Source organism: Carcharodon carcharias, chromosome 19 (assembly GCF_017639515.1).
Source record: "Carcharodon carcharias isolate sCarCar2 chromosome 19, sCarCar2.pri, whole genome shotgun sequence".
Taxonomy (NCBI): Eukaryota; Metazoa; Chordata; class Chondrichthyes; order Lamniformes; family Lamnidae; genus Carcharodon; species Carcharodon carcharias.
In genome coordinates this window covers 33503036-33523636 of record NC_054485.1, presented here as the reverse complement: position 1 = coordinate 33523636, position 20601 = coordinate 33503036, and the positions used below count along the sequence as shown (strand labels likewise).

The following is a 20601-nucleotide window of genomic DNA, read 5'->3' as shown; positions in this document are numbered from 1 at the left end:
CAAGATAACTTCTCTCCCAATGTGCATAACTACTTCATTTTCTGGTGCAAAATTCAATTTAGCCGTCATTATGCACTGCGATATAGGACTCTAAGCTAATGGAAATAGCTCTGAATTTCTGTTTGGCCACAAATTAGTTTTAAATTCATAACAAGTAAAAAAAAAACTAGCGTACAGAAAATGCTTTTACAAAAAAATTTTACCACCAACGTATTTTCTCTCCTCAGGCATGATCTCCACGTTTCCCCCCCCCCACAAATAAGGGGGAAAGGAAACTTAGTGCAACAAGAAAACTATTTTGGACAGTACTTTGGACACTGTCAAATATAGCAGAGCAGCAGCTTCCAAATGAAGCAAGAATTTTAACTTGCCAGAATTAAACAGTTGCTGGTAAATACTTTTGCTTAAAATAGTTTTGCTGTATAGCTCATACATATTGCGTAGCAGTGTGCTATATCACTTACTTCAAGTCCTGTGCATTCACAATTCCAGCTGCTTCCGTCCAACATCAGACTTACCCTGCCTCCATACTGGAGCATCGGTGCAGGCAGCACTCGACCTGTAACCTCAGTCATTTCATTATGAACGACAATACCAAACTCCTTTAGATATGGATCTGGCCCGCCAATCATACTGTTACTCTTCACCTTTTAAAAAAAAAAGTTATTTTAAAATGTGCCTTGTAATGATAGAGGACTTAATGGTAACCATATACAGGAGAATGGATGTACTTCATGCCATTTTCATAATTTGACAAAGAAATGGCAGTTCAGTAGGGAAAAGTAGTTCAGTGACAGTTTAGTGCAGCCAGTAGCCTTCATGAGGCTCAGTTACAGACATCATGGCAGCAAGATGCAATCCAATCACATGGAAGAGACAAGTGACCAAAGGAGGCATATATGTTGAGTACATTTTCTGATTTTACACAACAAAAAGTGCAGCTGTTCAGAAATTCCCAGGTTTTCACAAATCGAGTAAAAGTTTTGTTTGAACAGTCTTATATCTTGCAAAGAGTGAGAGGAAGTTTACCACTCTTGTGGAAACAAGCAAAGTATAGTACTGGATAGTCAATAGTACCAGCCATCAGTTATGAGCAGTGAAGTTTGGTCCAGTGCAGGTGCAACACAGTTAATTGTCCACATTTTAGGGTTCTTACTCTAAGATGCTCACTGCATATACAAATAAGAAACAACACCTTTTTACATGTAGTGTTTAAATGAGAAAGGCAAGAAGGGTGTTGTTCACCCTTCTCATTTAAACAATACCTGTAAAAATGTGTCACTTCTTATTTGTATATGCAATGACATCTCCTTAGAATGTTAGCCGGCAAAAGACAAACAAATAAAAATGCGTAAACAGAAAGTGCACAATTTTCAGAAGTACAGACTTGTGTTTTAGCCCTTGAATTAACACAGTTGCTATTAGTTAAATTATGTAATCTGCAGTTCTAGGAGATCCTGATTTTAAGCAATTCAGAAAGATACAGCTTCCATTTACGTCTGTTCATTTGGCTGTGTAGTGGTAACGCTTCACATGAATCTTGTTTAGAATGGCTACTGAATAGAAACTGCTTTCCTTTCAAATGTCAAAGCAGAATCTCAATCCTTCACAAAAAGAGTTTAATTTCCCCATTCCCAATTTTCTTTTACAGTAGTATTATTCCAAAGATACTGGGAGACTTACAGAAGAACTATCATTTTGGCAACATACTGATGTTAAGGCACCATGGGTGAGGCAAGTGCCATTCTCAACCATGATCATATAGACACTTTCCAACAGAAATCACTAAATACAAGCAGGAATCTTGAATGATCTTTTCTCCTTTCCCAACTCAGGCCATTTGGGGCCAAACATTCCGACCATTACACTAATTGGAGATTAGCTAATTCAGAGACCAAGGATCAAACGAAAATTCTCCAGTCTTCATGCTTCAGCATCAGACAAATTTCTTCAAATTCAATAAAGCAAAAAAGGTGTTCATTTTCTATTAGCATTTGTTTAGCAAAATGTTTACATTTCTATTTCCAATAGGAGCTTACTGGTTACTTTAGCTCTGGGTGAATTTGCAACAAATTTCTTAAAATGAAAATCCAAACTTTAAATTTCATCCCCACTTACCAGACGACTAATCTCCTCTTGTCGGTCGGGCGCTGATCGTGCTGTTGCTTTGATCATTGTTGACGTTTGATTGTCTGTTAGTTTCTTGATGCAACGCTGCCCTGCTACAATGTTACATACCTACAAGTGGAAATTTAGATATAATAAATTCATATATTTAGAAGTTTATTTTTAAAAAACATATAAATCCTGTAGGCATTTTAAGCAAGCCTTGCAAAAACTAGCTCTAATATGTATACATGTCAAATGGGTAATTTTTTTCCCATTAAACTAAATGCGTATTATGTATGATGCCACATAAAGTGTGAGAAAGGAGAACAAGATATTGGGTAATTGCTTGTTGGTCTGAATAACTCAGACCACTCAGCTAGGCATTTGTCTCGAGTTCCTCACTCTTTGCGCCAGTTGTGATCAAGTAAATTCTATAAGGGGCAGGCAAAGAATATCAACTATTTTTTGTCACTACTACTTTATATGCTATATTTGAATTTGCAAGGGGCAATTTAACTAGGAAACATATGCAGGCACTCCTAGCAACAGAAATCAGCTACAAGCAGGTTTTAAAAAAAAAATCATTTAGAATGATGGAACGGTTACAGCACAGAAGGACTTGGCCCATCTAGCCTGCAGTGGCTCTCTGCAGGAGCAATTCAGCTAGTCCCATTCCCCTGCCCTTTCCCATAACACTTACTTACCTTTTTATTTTCAGGTGTTCATCCAATTCCCCTTTGGAAGCCACAACTGAATCTGCCTCCAGCATTTGTAAATGCATTCTAAATCCAAACCAGTCAGTGCTTTTGCCAACAACCCAAATCTGTATCCCCTGGTTCGTAACCACTCCTCCAGAAGGGAAGAGTTTCCCTCTATTTACTGTCTAGACCCCTCATGATTTTGAACACCTCTATCAAATCTCCTCTCAACTTCCTCTTCCCTCAAGAGGAACAATCCCAGCTTGTCCAATCTGTCCTAACTGGAACCATTATAGTAAATCTTTTGTGCACACTCTCTAAATCCTTAACACCTTTCCTAAAGTGCGATGTTCAGAATTGGACATAATACTCCAGTTGAGGCCGAATAAAGTATTTTATAATGCTTCATCATAACTTATTTCTTTCTGTACTTTATGCTTTCATTTATAAAGCCTAGGACCCTGTATGCCTTTTTAACCATTTTCTAAACTAGCCCTGCTGCCTTCTATGATTTGTGTACATATGCCGTCTGTTCCTGTGCCCCCTTTAAAATTGTGCCTTTTAATTTTTATTGCCTCTCATTGAGGTAACCACTTCTCTATATTAAATTTAATCTGCCACATGTCCACCCATTCCACCAGCTTGCCCACATCTCCACCCGAAGTCTATCACTATCTTCCTCACACTTCACAATACTCTCAAATTTGCATCATATGCAAATTTTGAAATTGAGATACTTGAGGCTTGGACTTTTCACAGTTGAGAGGTAAAGTCACCATTTATATTGTACAAATCAGGACTGTCCCTGGTTCAATTCCCAATCCTTGTTGTTAACCAAGGACAGCATCAGGATTGTTACAGAAGGATGCAGCATCCCTGAGCAAGGGAAGAAAAAATGCCATGAGATTCCTGCTTTATTAGCTGCATATGGGAACACCAGCTAAGAGCAGGATCTGCCCCAAATGCAACATCTTTCACAGTGGATGCTCTGTTGACACTTGTCATGGATCACGTGAATAATGACCACTTGATGAGGTACTGCAGAGTGCCTACCTGTGGAAATTGATACTGGTAAAAAAAAAGTCTACCAGCTTGGAGGGAAATTGAAGAAAATAATTCAGGGAAGCTTTGTCGACATAACCCGGAAAGCAATTTTCTCACTGGCACCAAGTAATGACATTTTATTGTGCAAAGGGCAAGTTAAGCAAAACCTTTTAATAGTCCGTGGGACACGTGTGGGCTTTCAGATGACCCCAACAGTTGAGTTGTATTACAACCTCTCACTTTAGAGAAAGTTCCTACATTTCAATCTTACCTCAAGTGGCAGATAGGTGTGCTTCTGTTCTTGTCCCACCTGCAGACAAGGTAAGTGAGGATACTTGAGCTGCAAATTGTATTTTTGTTTGAAATATTGTGCCACTGTACATTCCATTGCTTGCCCATTTTCCAGTTGCAGAGGAAACCTTGAGGCAGATAATTGACAACCATGAGAAAAGTCAGTGCTATTATGTCATAAATGGTCAATGCAAAGGACGATTGCATATAATAAAAAAGATGGATTCAAAAATGTCTACACAAGCAAGCATCTGTAAAGAATGGGTTACAAACCAACAATATCAAGAGGCATTTGGGGTGGAATTGGCATATCTTAAAATTTTCAAGAAAGTGGAAGAGAAAATAGGCAAGGCTAGTTATTGTTAATATAAAAAAAGAAATCCACGAACATGAACTTCACTTAGGGATTCTAATATAAACAAGGGAAAACCACAGCAAACTGTTACGAAAGCTTCCTTAAACTCATCTTCCTGACTACCTGTGTTAATTTGATTAATCTTTGTACAGATTGGACCAAAGTTCCCCCATAAGTATTACACTGCCTGTGTTACAAGCTCCAATTATTTCTTTCTTAATGCTCTGTCCAACGGTATAACTACTGTTAAGGGATCTAAAAGCTTACTGCTATTAACATTTTCTGACCCACTTAATTCCAAATCATCACCCAATATCCTGCCTCTCAACAAAGAAAGGAGTAGGCCATTTAGGACTAAGATAAGGATGAATTTCTTCACTTGGGGTGTTAAACTTTGGAATTCTCTACCCCAGAGGGCTCTAGAGGCTAAGTCAGTTATCGAGCTTATTAAAGAAAGAGATTTCTCAATAGTAAAGACATTGAGAGATAGAGCAATAGTGCGGGAAAATGGCATTACGTGTAGAAGATCAGCCATGATTTAACTGAATAGCAGAGCAGGATCAAAGCCAAATGGCCTATGTCTGCTCCTACTTCCTATGTTCCTACTGTCTTTGTATCATCCTTTACTATCTAGGTTACTCTTCCTCCATTTCCATTCTGCCTGCCTTTTCGAAATATTGTGTGCCCTAGAATATTTATTTCCCAACCATGGTCACTCTGTCACCATGTCTCAGCTTATCTAAGTTGTTCAACTTATACAAGTTAAAAGTTTTCTGCTTACTGGATGCAGTAAGTTAAGCCAGAATTAGTTATATAAAACACAGGTAAGATTTATACTTTCAAAAATTCTACTGACTAAAATTAGAACTCGTGAAGCAAAGATGCTCATGAGAGCACTTTTATAAATGTTTTCACATATATAGGAATATAGATTATGTGCAAGTATATACAGCTAAAGAATTTAACCTTGCACCACAAACACTTCTGTCCATCACTATATTCTAACCAAGCATTCCAGGTTATCTAATAGACTTAATCAGTATTTCATAAAAGCGCATTCCCACGTGTTTAGTGGTCAAATCTTAAATTCTGTACTTGGTTCAACTTTGCTTTACTGGTGCAGGCAATTGAAAAAAGTACAGGGTATTACAAAAGAGTGAGTACTCACGTCTGGTGACTGGCTGGCCGTCGGGTAACATTACATACTCGGTATTTCCTTTTCATCTGTCCACAGTGAGTCACCTCTACTTTCAGACCTAATAACAGACAAGACAGGTTAATATTAATTGCAAGCCACTCAGTTCAAGGGCAATTAGGAATGGGCAACAAATGCTGGCTTTGCCAGAGCCACTCATATCCCATTAAAGAATAAAAAAAGGACTAGAATTCAAATTGTTGAAATGAGTTACTCTGAATATTTGTTTCAAATTTTAATTGTATTTATATATGTTATTTGTGGCATAATAAGAATTGTATTCAGATTCCTGGAGAAGATCAAGATATTTTGAAAGGCAGCATTTCAGGTACATTTTTTAAAAATTCATGTGGGCATCACTGGCTAGGCCAGCATTTATTGCTCATCCCTAATTAACCTTGAGGTGGTGGTGAGCTGCCTTCTTGAACCACCATAGTCCATGTGGAGCAGTTACACCAACAGTGCTGTTAGGGAGTGAGTTCAAGGATTTTGACACTGTGACACTGAAGGAACAGCTATATACTTCCAAGTCAGGATGGTGAGTGGCTTCGAGGGTAACTTCCAGGTGGTGGTGTTCCCATCCACCTGCTGCTCTTTCAAATGGTAGGGGTCATGGGTTTGGAAGATGCTGTCTAAGGAGCCTTGGTGAGTTCCTGCAGTCCATCTTGCAGATGGTACACACTGTTGCCATTGTAGAGGGAGTGCCAATCAAGCAGGCTGCTTTGTCCTGGACGGTGTTGAGCTTCTTGGACTGTTGTTGGAGCTGCACTCATCCAGGGAAGTGGAGGTAACTTAAGCACTCAGTTGCATTGCACTGGTGTTGACATTATTGTATGTTCACAGCAGCATATTATAAGTTTACAGGGTAACTGAAAAAGCATAAGAGAGAGGACACCCTCCCATATTTCAGTTGATAATTGCAACTCTGATCTTTACAAAAGATATCAGCTTTTTGTTCTAAACATTGAACAATTTAGAAACCAGAAAATTCTGAGACCTGAAAGTACATACTTCATCCTGTTCCCACAAAAAATACAGCACATCAATTAAATTGAGGGAATTCGATTACTTTTAAAGGATGATATTAATAAATTTCATAACTTATGCAGTACAAACTCTTATTTTGTATTTTAAAGCATGGTATTGATGTAAACAATATTGCATAACTCCAATTCATTGCAATTCATTGGAGGCACAAGTTACAAAAATAACTGCTGAGAAATAGCAGTATATAAACTTAAAAAATTATATTTATATAATCTTACAGCAGACCTGGATGATTCAAATTTGATTTGAAAACAAAGCTTATAAAATGAACAGATTGTAATGATATATACCACAAATAGCAAATTGGAACATATAAAACTAATTAAGGATTTAGCAAACTTACTATGCAAAATAGAACACTTTGGTCACTTAAGATAGTTGGCTATCATACCACAATGGTGAATTTCTATTGCCTACTAAAAGAAAACAAAAATCTTGGTTCACTTGGGTTTTTAATAGTCTTAAGACTTGAATTACAAATAATTGCGTTCAAAGTAAAACCTTAATAAAAATTAGGCCAACTCTCTTTAAATAGCTGAACATTCTCTATTGCAGCAATTACAAAATTGTTTCTTAAAAAGTTTTCAATCTTGCCTTTGGACTAAGCACATTACCTCTTATTTCTTTGGTAAACTTTACGCGCTGAGAATCAGTCAGTGGTTTGGTTTGCTCATTGATGTTCTGAATGTCTAGCACCTCACACATGAACTCAATGACTGGCTGAGCTCTGTAAAATGCAGTTGCAGATACTGGAAGACACAAGATAATCATGAGTTTCCTCGAATGTTAAAAATCAGCTTAGGCTTCAACAAGTTATTAAAATGGGGACCACAGTTCGCTCCCAGCACTTTTGCAAACATCGATGTCTTTCAGATGGCAGGAGTGTGGTGCAAGCCCTGAGAGTTCTTCATGATGAACAAGTTGATCTTAATAAACAGGGCATTGCTTCCTCGGAGGAGTGCAGTCAGAGCCAAGTTTGTAGCACCACAGGTGGCTCTGCTGTACAGGAGGAGAGGAAAAAGAGGGGATGTGCAGTAGTGATAGGAGATTCATTAGTTAGGGGAAGAGACAGGCATTTCTGTGGCCAGAGATGTGACTCTAGGATGGTATGTTGCCTTCCTGGTGCCAGGGTCAAGGATGTCACAGGGCGGCTACAGGACACTTTTCTGGGGGAGGGTGATCAGCTAGAGGTCATGGTCCACATTAGTACCAATGACTTAGATAGGAAAGGGGTTGAGGTCCTGAAGCAGGTTTTAGGGAGCCAGGAAGAAGAGTGAAAAGCATGACCTCTAAAGCAGTAATTTCAGGATTACTTTCAGTCCCACTTGCAAGTGAATATAGAAATAGGAGAATTGAGTGATTGAACACATGGCTGGAAAGCTGACGTAGGAGGGAGGGCATCAGATTTCTGAGGCATTGGGACCGGTTCTGGGGAAGGTGGGACCTGTACAATCTACACCCGAACAGGACTCCTTGGAACCTGAGGGCAAATACAGAGTGGGGAATGGAGAATTAGTGAGTGACTTTGAAAGGTAGAAGAAGCATAGGTTAAAAAGTGTACAGCACAGGAATTTGGCAGTGTTAAAAGGCGTACATGTAAATGCAAGAAGGATAGCAAATAAAGCCGATAAGCTGAGGGCACAGAGATCCATGGGAGGATGATATCATTGCTTACAATGGAAAATTGACTTAAGAGGGGCAAAAATGGCTCAAGGGAGGATAGACGGGATAAAAAGGTGGACGCGTACCATTATTGGTTAAAGAAACAATTACAGCTGTGGAGGAGGGATGAAGTGCTAAATGAAGCTTCAAATGAGGCCATATGGGTTAAGCTAAGAAACAAAAAAAAAAGGGGGCAGCCACATTGCTAGGATTGTGCCATAGATTCCCAAATATTGAGGAAGATAGAAAAGAGAATATGTAGGCAAATTTCTGAGTGCAATAACAATAGGGCTGTAATAGTTGGAGACTTCAACTACTCTAATATAAATTGAGAAATAAACAGCGTGAAGGTCACAGAGGGCACAAAATTCTTGAACTGCATTCAAGAGAACTCATCCAGCCAGTATGTAACAAGCCCAATGAGAGGGGGCACAATTTTAGATTTAGTCCTAGGAAATGAAGCTGGGCAAATGGATGAAGTAGCAGTGGGGGACCATTTTGGAGATAGTAACCAGTAGAGTTAGATTTAGCATTATTACGGAAAAGGATGAAGGTAGAATAGGTGTAAAAGTTCTAAATTGAGGGAAGACAAATTTTACAAAGCTGAAAGGGAACTGATGAAAGAGGACTGGATACAGCTACTAGCAGGGAAAATGGTGTGAAATCAGTGGGAGGCATTCAAAAGCGAGATTCACGGGCAGTGCAGACATGTCCCCACAAAGAAAAAGGGTGATACTGCCAAATCTAGAGCCCCCTGGTTATCCAATGGCATACAGGGTAAGATAGAGGGATGATGCAGACGTTCTAGTTAAGGAGAAGTGTGGCATATTAGTTAAAAATAAACATAATGAGAGAGAAAGTACTGGAGGGTCTGGCATCATTGAAGGTGGATAGATCACTAGGGCTGGCTGGACTGTATCCCAGGTTGTTAATGGAAGTCAGGGAGGAAATAGCAGATGCTTAGAGGATCATTTTCCAATCCTCACTAGGTACATGCAAGGTACCGGGGGATTTGGCGTCTGCAAACATTGCACCAACATTTAAAAAGGGTGCAAAGGATAGGGCAGAAAATTATAGGCTGGTCAGTCTGACTTCAGTGGTGGGCAAATTACTGGAATTAATTCTGAGACACAGGATAAAAGGTGACACTAAGAAAAGCAAGGGTTGATCAGGGACAGTCAGCGTGGTTTTGTTCGAGGAAGGTTGTGTCTTACTAATTTAATTGAATTTTTTTGAGGAAGTAACAAGGAGTATTAATGAGAGTGGAGGTGCAATGGATGTTGTCTACATGGATTTTCATATTTGACAAGGTCCCACATGGCAGACTGGCCAGAAAAGTGAGATCCCACAGGACAGGGAAAGGTGGCACGTTGGATCCAAAATTGGCTCTGGGGCAAGAAACAAAGGATAATATTCAATAGATGTTTTTGATAATTGAAAGCAGTTTCCAGTGGCCTTCCACAGGGCTCATTGTTGGGTCCCTTGCTGTTTGTTGTAGCTATTAATGATTTGGACATAAATGATTTGGCATGATTGGGAGGATATTGAGAGGAGTTGAGCAAGTGAGGCACCTTGGAGTGCATGTCCACAGTGCCCTGAAGGTGGCAGGACAGGTGAATAAGGTGGTAAAGAAAGCATATGGAATGCTTTCCTTTATTGGGCAAGATATTGAATAAAAAAGCAGAGATGTAATGATGAAACTGTAAAAAACACTGGTTCGGCCACAGCTGGAATTTTGTGTACAGTTCTGGTCACATTACAAGATGGACATAATTGCTCTGGAGAGAATACAGAGGAGATTTACAAGAATGTTGCCAGGGCTTGAAAATTGCAGCCATGAGGAAAGATTGGGTAGGCTACGGTTGTGTTCCTTACAACCTCCTTCAGGAGGCTGAGGGGTGACTTAATTGAGGTGTATAAAATTATGAGAGGCCTAGGTAGGGTAGGCAGAAAAGGCCTGTTTCCCCTGCCCAAAGGGTCAATTACTAGGGGTCATAGATTTAAGGTGGTTGGTAGAAGGATTAAAGGGGACATGAGGAAAATCTTTTTTCACCCAGGAGGGTAATGGACTCATGTAGTCATTGTTACATCACAAGATAAAACACATCTGCATTCTATGGAGCATTTTAAGTCAGCGTACAAGGCATCCACAATTCGTCCACACAATATTGGCTCAGGTTTTGCATTAAAAATAATGGAGACAATCAACAGTCATCATTAGAGTAAATTGGACAGCAAGTTCCAATGACTGGACGTGCAGTTAAACAAAAGTCAGAAGTTGCTGTCTGAACTGCACTGCTCCGCCAGAAGTTGCACTACATCGGTACCTCATTGAAGTACTCAGCATTGAAACACATGGAAAGGCATGAATTTGTGATGGTTACATAACAGATACCCATTAAACTCACCAGAAAAAAATTATAGCTTGCTCATTCCTGTGCCACTACGTTTTGTAATGATGTATCGAGTTAACTGCGATACTAAATTAACTTTTAAGAGACATCTCATTTCTTCAGATTTAAAAATATTTAAAAAAACTAAATACATTTAACTTTGCTTTATCTTAATCCCATCTTTCTTTCCCTCCATTTTTTTTATTGGTACACTTTTCAGCATTGAATTAACTACTCTATTCTAACCTACACTTTCTAGTCTTTCTAGTTCAGACATAGCACGCTGCATTAAGGATTCTTCAATCTAATTGGTTCAGGAGATAAGCTTGCTTGGTCTATTTACTCAGGTCCCAGATTGTCTAGAGGGTGACGCACAGATTTTGTACTATTGTTTGTAGCAAGGGACCAATGACAATATGCCCTAGCCACTGACTTCATTCCCCTCCCTCGCAGCTGCAAGGCCGAACCAGACTGCCTGCATCCTTGGAGCCATATCTGCCCCAAAGATGCCTATCTACATACCTGTGCCATCACTGGCAAAGGTATTCCCACCTTTGTAATACATCCTGACTCTCAGCTCTTCTGCTGAAACATTCATCCATATCTTGGTTACCTTTAGACTTGACTATTCCAATGCATTTCTGGCCAGCCTCCCCACCCTGTAAACTGGAGTCAATCCTAACTTTTGCTACTTCCACCAAGTCCTGTTCACTCAAACCTTGTGCTTACTCCCACACACTGGTTCCTGATTAAGCATTACCTCAAATTTTAAAATTCTCAACCTTGTTTTCAAGCACACCCCCCCACATCTGCATCCGTCCCTATAAAAAGGGAAAAAGACTTGCATTTATATTGCACTTTTCACAACCACCAGACATATCAAAGTGCTTTATAGCCAATAAAACACTTTTTGAAGTGCAGTCACTGTTATAAATAGGAAACACAGTAGCTAATTTGCACACAGCAAATTCCCACAATGTGATGATGGCCAGCTAACCTGTATTTTTGTTACGTCAATTTGAGGGATAAGCATTGGCCAGGATACTGGGGATAATGCCCCTACTGTTCTTTGAAATAATGCCATGTGATCATTTACATCCACCTCAGTAGACAGGACCTCAGCTTAAGATCTCAGCCAAAAGACAACACTTCTGACACTGCAACACTTCCTTAGTACTGCATGGGAATGTCAGCCTTGATTAGTGCAATCAAGTCCTAGAGTTGGACTTGAACCCACAACCTTACAATTAATGGCAAGATTGTTACTAACTAAGCCATAGCTGACATAATTTGTCTAATTAATCTCAAATTTGCTCCAGCCCCATAACCCTGCAAGACATCTATATTCCAAATCCTACCCTCGAGTATCCCTGATTTTAACTGCTCCACCATTGGTGGCTGTGCGTTCAGCTGCAAGGCCCCAAGCTCTGGAATTTTCTCCCTAAACTTTTCAGCCTTTTTACAGGCACTCGTTAAACCTACCTTGTTGATCAAGTTTTTAGTCATCTACCCTAATTCTCCATTTGTGGCTTTACATCAATTTTGCTGTAAAGCACTTCACTTTGGGGCATTTTATTATAATATTGCAGTGATTAGAGAGCCAAACATTAAGCTCCAGTGGAAAAGCCCACAAAGTCTCTGGCCAAGTGCATGAACGGCTAGTGACACTTCGCCCGCCACTGACAACAAAATCTGGGCCATTAATATATTTTTTTTTAATACTTAAATCAGCACTTAAAAAAGACCTAAAATAATTTATTGATTTGAGAAAAAAGGATACACAGCCTCAAGAGTGATTTGGATTGAAAGGACGCCAAGGGATATTACTGCATAAGGAATTCATGGTAGCCTCGTATCAGATATACCAGTATAGGGAAACAGTTGCTGTTTTCACTTATATAAACAGCTAAAAGGATTAATCTTAGGATAAGCATTGCACTTTACTCTAGGTTACTTATCCTTAGTATGACTTTCTTCATTCTTCTGATATAGTTTAGTTCCCCTCAACAAAAGGCTGCACAATTATATATCCAAGGGCATTATATTCAAGATCTTGTTCTTTATTGGCACCTTTTTGAAATAGGTGAGGTTGGGAAACAAGCAAGAACTTGAATATAGCTCAGTCTAACATTTGCGCTCATTCAATCTCTAATTACAAAAGGATTATACAACAACATGGAGGTGGAAAACCAAGACTTAAAAACAAATGCTTTTGTATTGAACTGATAGATGTGCTTGCCTTTGTGATTAAGAATAATGAATAGCAGCTACAAGAGCATTACACCTTGTGCCATCTTAAGTTTGTTGTCAAGAAGTCCTTTTTGAAGATTAGTTCATAGGTGTTTGTCAAAATATACCTGTATCTTGCCTGACAGTAATGCAATCAATTTTAGATGCTCAGCAGCAATAAGTTTACTTAAACTTTTTAATCAAATAATTATTTCAAAGATTAACTAATATCTTTATTTTTCCCATTATGTTAAGACACAAGAATAACATCTTCTAGAACTTGAGACCCAGCCATGAAGCAATTCTTGCTGTACTTAGATGAGACAAATGTTTTGGAGGAAAAAAAATCATAATTCAAGACCTGGATGAAGCTAATCTATTTGTGCTTGTTGAGGTGGTCCATATCTTATAAGAAAAAGTTAGAGACTTAATGGATAAAAACTCATTTTCACTAAGGCAGAAGTAATAAATTTCAGGAGTGGTTTAAATGGCAGACTCCTTTCTTAATATTTCAGAGATAATTAATGACCAGCTGGTACAAGGAGCCTAGAAAGAAACGGACAAGAGCATAACAGAGCAACTGATGTTTAAAAATTTTATTTTCTGGTTAAAAAATGTTTTGGTACATAAAGCATTTTCATAACAAAGGATTTTTACTGACTGGATGACTTTTACCAGAAGATATTGGCAAAAAAGTAAACTAGAACAGCAGAGAATGACAAAGGTTAATCAGGAGAAAGAGGATGCGAGGAAGCTAGCTAGAAATGTAAAAACGGATAGCAATAGTTTCTACAGATATTTAAAAAGCAAATGAGTAAGTAAAGTGAGTGTTGGTCCTCTGGAGAGTAAGAATAGGAAATGGTGGATGAAATGAGCAAATATTTTGCTTCTGTCTTCACTATAGGGGATACAAAAAATATTCCTGTAATAGCCGTGAATCAGGAGGTGGAAGGGAGGGGGGAACTTGGTGAAATTACAATCACTAGGGAAGCAGAACTGAGCAAACTGATGGAGCTGCAGGCTGACAAGTCTCCAGGTCCTGATGGACTTCATCCTAGGGTCTTCAAAGCGATGGCTAATAAAGTAGTAGATGTGTTGCTGTTAATCTTCCAAAATTCTCCAAATTCTGGAAAGCTTCCATTAGACTGGAAAACTGCAAATATAACCCCTCAGTTCAAGGAGGGAGGGAGGCAGAAAACAGAAACTATAGGCCATTTGGCTTGATGTCTATATTGAGGGAGGTGTTACGATCAGTCATTAAACAGATTATAGCTGGGCAGATGGAAAAGTCAGCATGGTTTTGTGAAAGGGAAATCATGTTTAACCAATTTATCGGAGTTCTTTGAAGGAGTAACATGTGCTGTGGATAAAGGGGAGCCTGTAGACATACTGTACTTGGATTTCCAGAAGGCATTTAACAAGGTGCCACATCAAAGGTTATTGCAGAAAATAAAAGCTTATGGTGTAGGGGGTAACATATTAGCATGGATAGAAGATTTCTGGCTGACAGAAAACAGTATGCATAAATGGGTCTGTGTCTGATTGGCAGGAGGTGATGAATGGAGTCCCACAGGGGTCTGTGCTAGGGCCTCAACTTTTTACAATTTACATCAATGACCTAGATGATGAGAGGAGCGAAGGCATGGTAGCTAAATTTGTAGAGGACACAAAGTTAGGTAGGAAAGTATGTTCTGAAGAGGACATAAAGGAGGTTGCAGATAGATATAGATAGGTTGAGTAAGTGGGCATAAATCTGGTTGATGGAGAGTATAAATGTAGGAGAATGTGAAGCTGTTCACTTTGGCAGCAAGGGTGAAAAAAAACTTTATTACTTAAACAAAGAATGGCTGCAGAATTCCGAGGTGCAGAGGGAACTGGATGTTCTAGTGTATGAGTCACAAAAAGTTAGTATGCAGGTGCAGCAAGTAATCAAGACGTCTAATGGAATGCTATCCTTTATTATGAGAGGAACTGAACATAAAAGTAAGGATAATATGTTTCACTTATACAGGGCATTGTCAAGACCACATCTTGAATACTATGTGCAGTTTTGGTCTCCTAATTTAAGGAAGGATGTTAGTTAACCTCCTCTGAACTGCCTCTATGTTAACTCTTTCACTCCTTTGGTTAGGTGAAGCAAATTAACTATTTAGCGCTGCTAATCAACGGGTTAAAGATAATAGCAATCAACTACAAATATGTGCAGCAGAATCTGTATAAGTGATCAGTTAAGTAGCATGGCATGCACTCCACTGGATTAGATTAGAAATTATGCAAAATATTTTGATCCCAGGTAAAATGAAGGTCTCAATTTTCCATATAATGCTGAGTTTCTCTTCAAGGAAGAGTGGGAAGGGTTTATCACTCACTACAATTTGATGAATTTAGTGACAAACTCTCAGGCAAACACCACATTGACAAAAGGACCAGAAAATCACAAGGCAAAAATATTTTCCACTTTACATGTATTCTTTCAACACAATTGTTTACCTGGATGTTGAAATGTTATAAACTAAATGATAAAGGCAACCAATTTATTTATAAACTATTGCCCACAAAATCACAGCGCAAACTACAGGCCCTGAATTTACCATTTCTGGCTTTCCCTCCCAAACTATAAAGGCTCACAATGACTTGCTGAATGCTTCAGTGCATCAAAAAGCAAGAAATAAATCCAGCAGCTCGGTAGCACATTGGATATTGCATGCTATTTGATTACTTAGAGAATCATCAGAAGCAAAGAATCTGAAATAGAAGAATTCCACATTTAAAAGCAACCGGTTACAGTAATGGGGAGGCCAGCTGTTTCACTCAAAGGGTGAGATTAAATGGACCAAAGGATTTCTTCATGTCAATTCATTTTGTGATCGTGATTAAAAAATTAGCATCAACCTGAATGAGCCAACACCTCTCGAGATATATGTAGATTTCCTGCTTAAAATTTAATCCTTCCTCAGTCAATCTGCTTTCAGATACAAATAAAAAGTCTTTCTTGCATAGGGACAGATCTCACAGGCAAACTTTTAAGACAATTATCTGTAACCTCCCTCATTGCAATGTACTATGCATGTCATTTTGAACAAACTTATGTTGTCATCATAGTTGCACTTGTAGTTTTAAAGTAATTTATTTCCCCTGATGGAGCACCATATAATATCATATTCTGTGCTCTGGGGTCTTCTCTTCCAGTTAGCTCTTTACATTGCTGAAAAGAGAGACATGTTACCGAAGCTTTTCATCTTGCACTCATCAGGACACCCAAGAATGCCAAATTTCAAACAATCACAGCAACTTATACCACAGGGGAAAAGGGTGCTAACTGGTTGGCAAGTTGACTCCAACTGGCTGAGGCATTGGCATGAAGAAAACAATGGGGAGCTCCTAAGCTCCCGGGTAATTAAAAAAAGATGCAAGGCTTGCACATATTCCTTTTGTTTGCGGAGAACAGGTCCCTGTTATGAATGTATGCTGCTTTTGGCAAGTATAAATGAGCCACATTACAAGTTTGACCAATTAGTTTAAATTAGCTGTTAGTGTAACTATTAGTGCACTCAGTTTGTTCAGCAAGTACTGCTCAAATCACATCTAATAGATGTATTGTTTTAGGTTTTGCAATTGTAGTCTGGTTGAATACAGTCTATCCTCTGCTTATTACAAATAACCGAAGGAACACCCTGTTTGATACATTAAGGTGAGACAAACCGTTTCAGGCTACTACTCTGCGGTGGCTACGAAGTGGTATTTTCAATAATAGGATGCCACCACCAATCCAAAATGACATTCTGCCCACCACACAATTGAGTAACATAGTGCAAGAATTTCAGTGACAGTGCAATGTCAAGTGCATAGATCGTACATCCCAACGATTGGCTGATCGAATCGTTTAATAAGCTGTAAAAGCTTTTTCTCCCCCTACCCTGCCTCACAGCAAATGACATGCCATTGCATTAGGTCATAACCACTTTGGTTGGATCAACGCCATCCAAAATTAGCTTGTATTGAGAAATGAGGAACCCTCTGGCCCATCTTCTTTCCAATTATGAATCATATCTTTCCATTGCTGTCAATAGTTAATCAAGGTGTATGGATTATTTTCATTTTTCCCCTGAGGATAGTAAGATCATAATAAGAAATCTCAATTTTTACCTCCCAATTGTAATTTCACACTTTTGATGCACCAAAACTATGCACTGATGAAGCCTTACTGAGTCTTTATAGTGTTAGATGGAAACCCAAGCCATGATTGAACCAAAAAGTTGTGGTACAGCAACACAAAGACTCAAACAGAAAATAATTTCATTTCCTCATGGATTATGTAATAAAACAAGTTAACTCAGCTGGATTGAATGTTTTACAAACTCTTGTTGCACTGATCTTTTGTTTTAGCTGGATAAGATTCCCTTGCCTATCACAATGGTAGTTTACAGTTGATTGCACAATAATACCTTGTATTTTATTGGATTTTATAATGAATATTTCAAAAATACTCTAACAAGTCAGGAAAAAAATCCAGAATGTTTTAGCATCAATGTAATAAGTGTGGTTATAGTATTTGCAACTCACCATCAATGTTTAACATCATATTCCACATGGCAGGTCGGACAGATTGATGGAAACCAAACCAAACTTCTCTACCTCCACCCAGTGGGTGGTAGTAACCCTCTGGAGGAGAGAAGAAGGAACGACCCACTGGGGTATACCTAAGGAGAGAATGGGGAAGGGGAGATAATAAGGTTCCAGAATTTTTTTAAAAAAAGAAACTAACCTTTAAGATTGTGCCTGCTAAGACATTCAGACAGTGGTGATTCAGTCTGAAGCTTCAATGACTTGAGACATTTCACTGCAGCCTACTGTTGCTTTTTCTCAAGGGCATTTCGATGATGGCAGGAAACAAATTTGCAAAAGTTTTCTCAGGTTTATATACCATGCCTGATAAATTGAAACGAGGAGGAACCATGAATTCAATGAATGCAACAATAACTACAAGTTCAGTGAGACAAATTCACACAAGAATGGGATAGACCATTCAGCATTGTGAACCTGTTCAATTAAATCATGGAACTAGATCTCAACTCCATATCACTTGCCTAACAAAAATCAATCTCAAATCTTATAACCTTTGTGACCCAGCATCCATAGCCTCTTGGGAGAAGGAGTTCCAGATTTCCACTAACCTTTATGTGGAAAAAGTGCTTCTTGATTCCACTCCTAAATAACCTAAGTTTAAGATTATGTCCTCTTGTTCCAGATTAAATTTCATATGGATTAGTGTAAAAGACTACATACCTGGAAATAAAATGATAGACATATTCAACAAATGATGTGGAAACAGCTACAGACAAATTTGAAAGAAACCTGGTAGTCTTAGTAGGCCTGGCATTCAACATGTCAATGATTGCCAAGGTTGTACATTAGTGAATGATGTTATGCAATTTGGCACAAATAGATGCAATAAAAGCAGACCTATCAATAAAATTATTGAAGTCAAATGCTTAACGGCCTGTAGTGCTCACCTTAGCTAATGGAGACCATTAATGGCCCAGAGGCTATGGATTGGACATCTGAGAACATGGGTACAAGAACAAAGTTGTATTCCACTGCAGAAGTCTGCTCACAGTCTTGTTTTTTGATGTGCGCTCTTGCTTTGGTTATTTCACATTTTCCAGCCCCAATCATCTATCACCACAGGTGTCTGGTCACTCTACATCATAATGCAAAGCAATGTTTGGGGGCTTTTTTCATGAACAGCTCTACCATGTTGCCAACTACTATTACTCCAACATTTAGAGCTTGTTTTTTGCCCATCAACTCATTTCCTCCAGGTAAAAGGCATTACACTATGGGAACTCACATTGTTTCTTATCATCTATGTATATTATTTTTACAGTTTTCTAATGCATCGGTCGGTCCTGTTGACTCAATTTTCACGTTACAGATCCCTAATGCCTTTTAACAGTTAACTGTTTTCAACTTCCTTTTGTCTTTCTAATACCTTTTCACTGTTTGAGAGGATTGTTACATTTGACAGAGTATGTTTCCATTTCTTTCCAGCTATATAAAACATAGGTTACTAACTGTTTCTTTATGGTAGTGTTAATATATAGAACTCTTCCATTGTCTTCACAGATTCAAATTCTGGTGGAAAGTATACACCTGATGTTAACCCATTTCATAATCTTAATAAGCTGTAAGCCTTGCTTTGCATTTCCAGCAGTTTTTAACCATTTGCAGCTTTTTCCTTTCCTCCATCCTTCTGCCAAGGGCTGATTCTAAAATTGCTAAAACTGCAAAATATTACACACACTATTTAAAAGACACAAATAACACACAGTTATGGGCTGTCACAATGTTCCAATGGAGCATAGTTTTCTATTTTTCAGAAATGCTGTGGCTCAGATTTAATCTGAAAATAGAGTAAAAGCTCATCAGCACTTACCTCATTGAGGGAAGGTGTCTTGTTACAACGTCAAGTGCCTGTACACAATCCTCAGGAACTTCACTAAGACGTCCTGCCAAAGCTTCTAACAGCAACTGCAGACTGACAACTGAGACCCATTGTATGGAAACCTTGAAGGTCTGATCTTTGCCTTCCCCAGGAAGCGTCACTTCCAAGTCAACCTTCAGTAAAATTCCAAAATGATTAGACACCATCTTATCCTCTTAGCAATGACTTACTGTTACATGTTACGCATTACATACTTGCCAACCAGGGAAACCATCAAAAGCTTCAAAAAAAATGTCTGACAGCTCGAGAGCTCCCAACGGGTACACATTTTCTTTCATGTACTTGTAATACATGAGAAGAGGAGAAAGTCCAAATGTTGAATCACAAAATTGGTGTATTTTACAAACATGCGAACAAGAGCAGGAGTAAGCCAATCGGTCTCTTGAGCCTGCTCCACCATTTCATAAGATCATGGCTGGTCTGACAGTAACCTCAAATCTGCATCTCGTCTACACCAGGTAATCTATCACCCTCTTGTTTACCAAGAATCTATCCACCTCTGTCTTACAAATATTCAAAGACTCTGCTTCCACCGCCTTTTCAGAAAGAGAGTTTCAATGACTCACGGCCCTCAGGAAAATTTTCGTCTCATGTCCATTTTAAATGGGCACTCTGTTTTTTTAAACATGGACCCTTAGTTCTAGATCCTCCCGCAAGAGGAAACAGCCTCTCCACATCCACCCTGTCAAGACCGCTCAGGATCTTATATGTTTCAATCAAATCGCCTCTTACTCTTCTAAACTCCAGCAGATACAAGCCTAGCATGTCCAACCTTTCCTCATAAGACAACCTGCCCATTCCAGTTATTAGTCTGGTAAACCTTTTCTGTACCGGTTCCAATGCATTTACATGCTTCCTTAAATAAGGTGACCAATACTATACATAGCACTCCAGATATGGTCTCACTAGTGTTCTGTACAACTGAAGCATAACCTCCTTTTGTATTCAATTCCCCTTGCAATAAATGATAGCATTTTATTAGCTTTGTGAAGTACTTGCTGTATTTGCATACTAGTCTTTTGCAATTCATGTACTAAGGCACCCAAATCCCTTGCACCTCAAAGCTCTGCAAT

The 20601-nt window shown here is 38.8% G+C and overlaps 1 protein-coding gene across 4 annotated transcripts in view; it reads right to left on the bottom strand.

Moving 5' to 3' along the window:
- Positions 1–20601, bottom strand: part of ago4 (argonaute RISC component 4) — a 63259-nt gene that overhangs the window by 18878 nt on the left and 23780 nt on the right. For 3 of the 4 annotated variants that reach the window (XM_041212215.1, XM_041212218.1, XM_041212217.1), the window contains 7 exons: positions 19460–19641; positions 17587–17723; positions 7354–7488; positions 5666–5753; positions 4123–4270; positions 2119–2238; positions 465–647 (listed from right to left, as the gene is read on the bottom strand). In XM_041212215.1, coding sequence (XP_041068149.1) covers positions 465–647; positions 2119–2238; positions 4123–4270; positions 5666–5753; positions 7354–7488; positions 17587–17723; positions 19460–19641 — 993 coding nt within the window. The remainder of the gene's footprint in view (positions 1–464; positions 648–2118; positions 2239–4122; positions 4271–5665; positions 5754–7353; positions 7489–17586; positions 17724–19459; positions 19642–20601) is intronic. The other variant, XM_041212216.1, reaches the window with a different exon arrangement.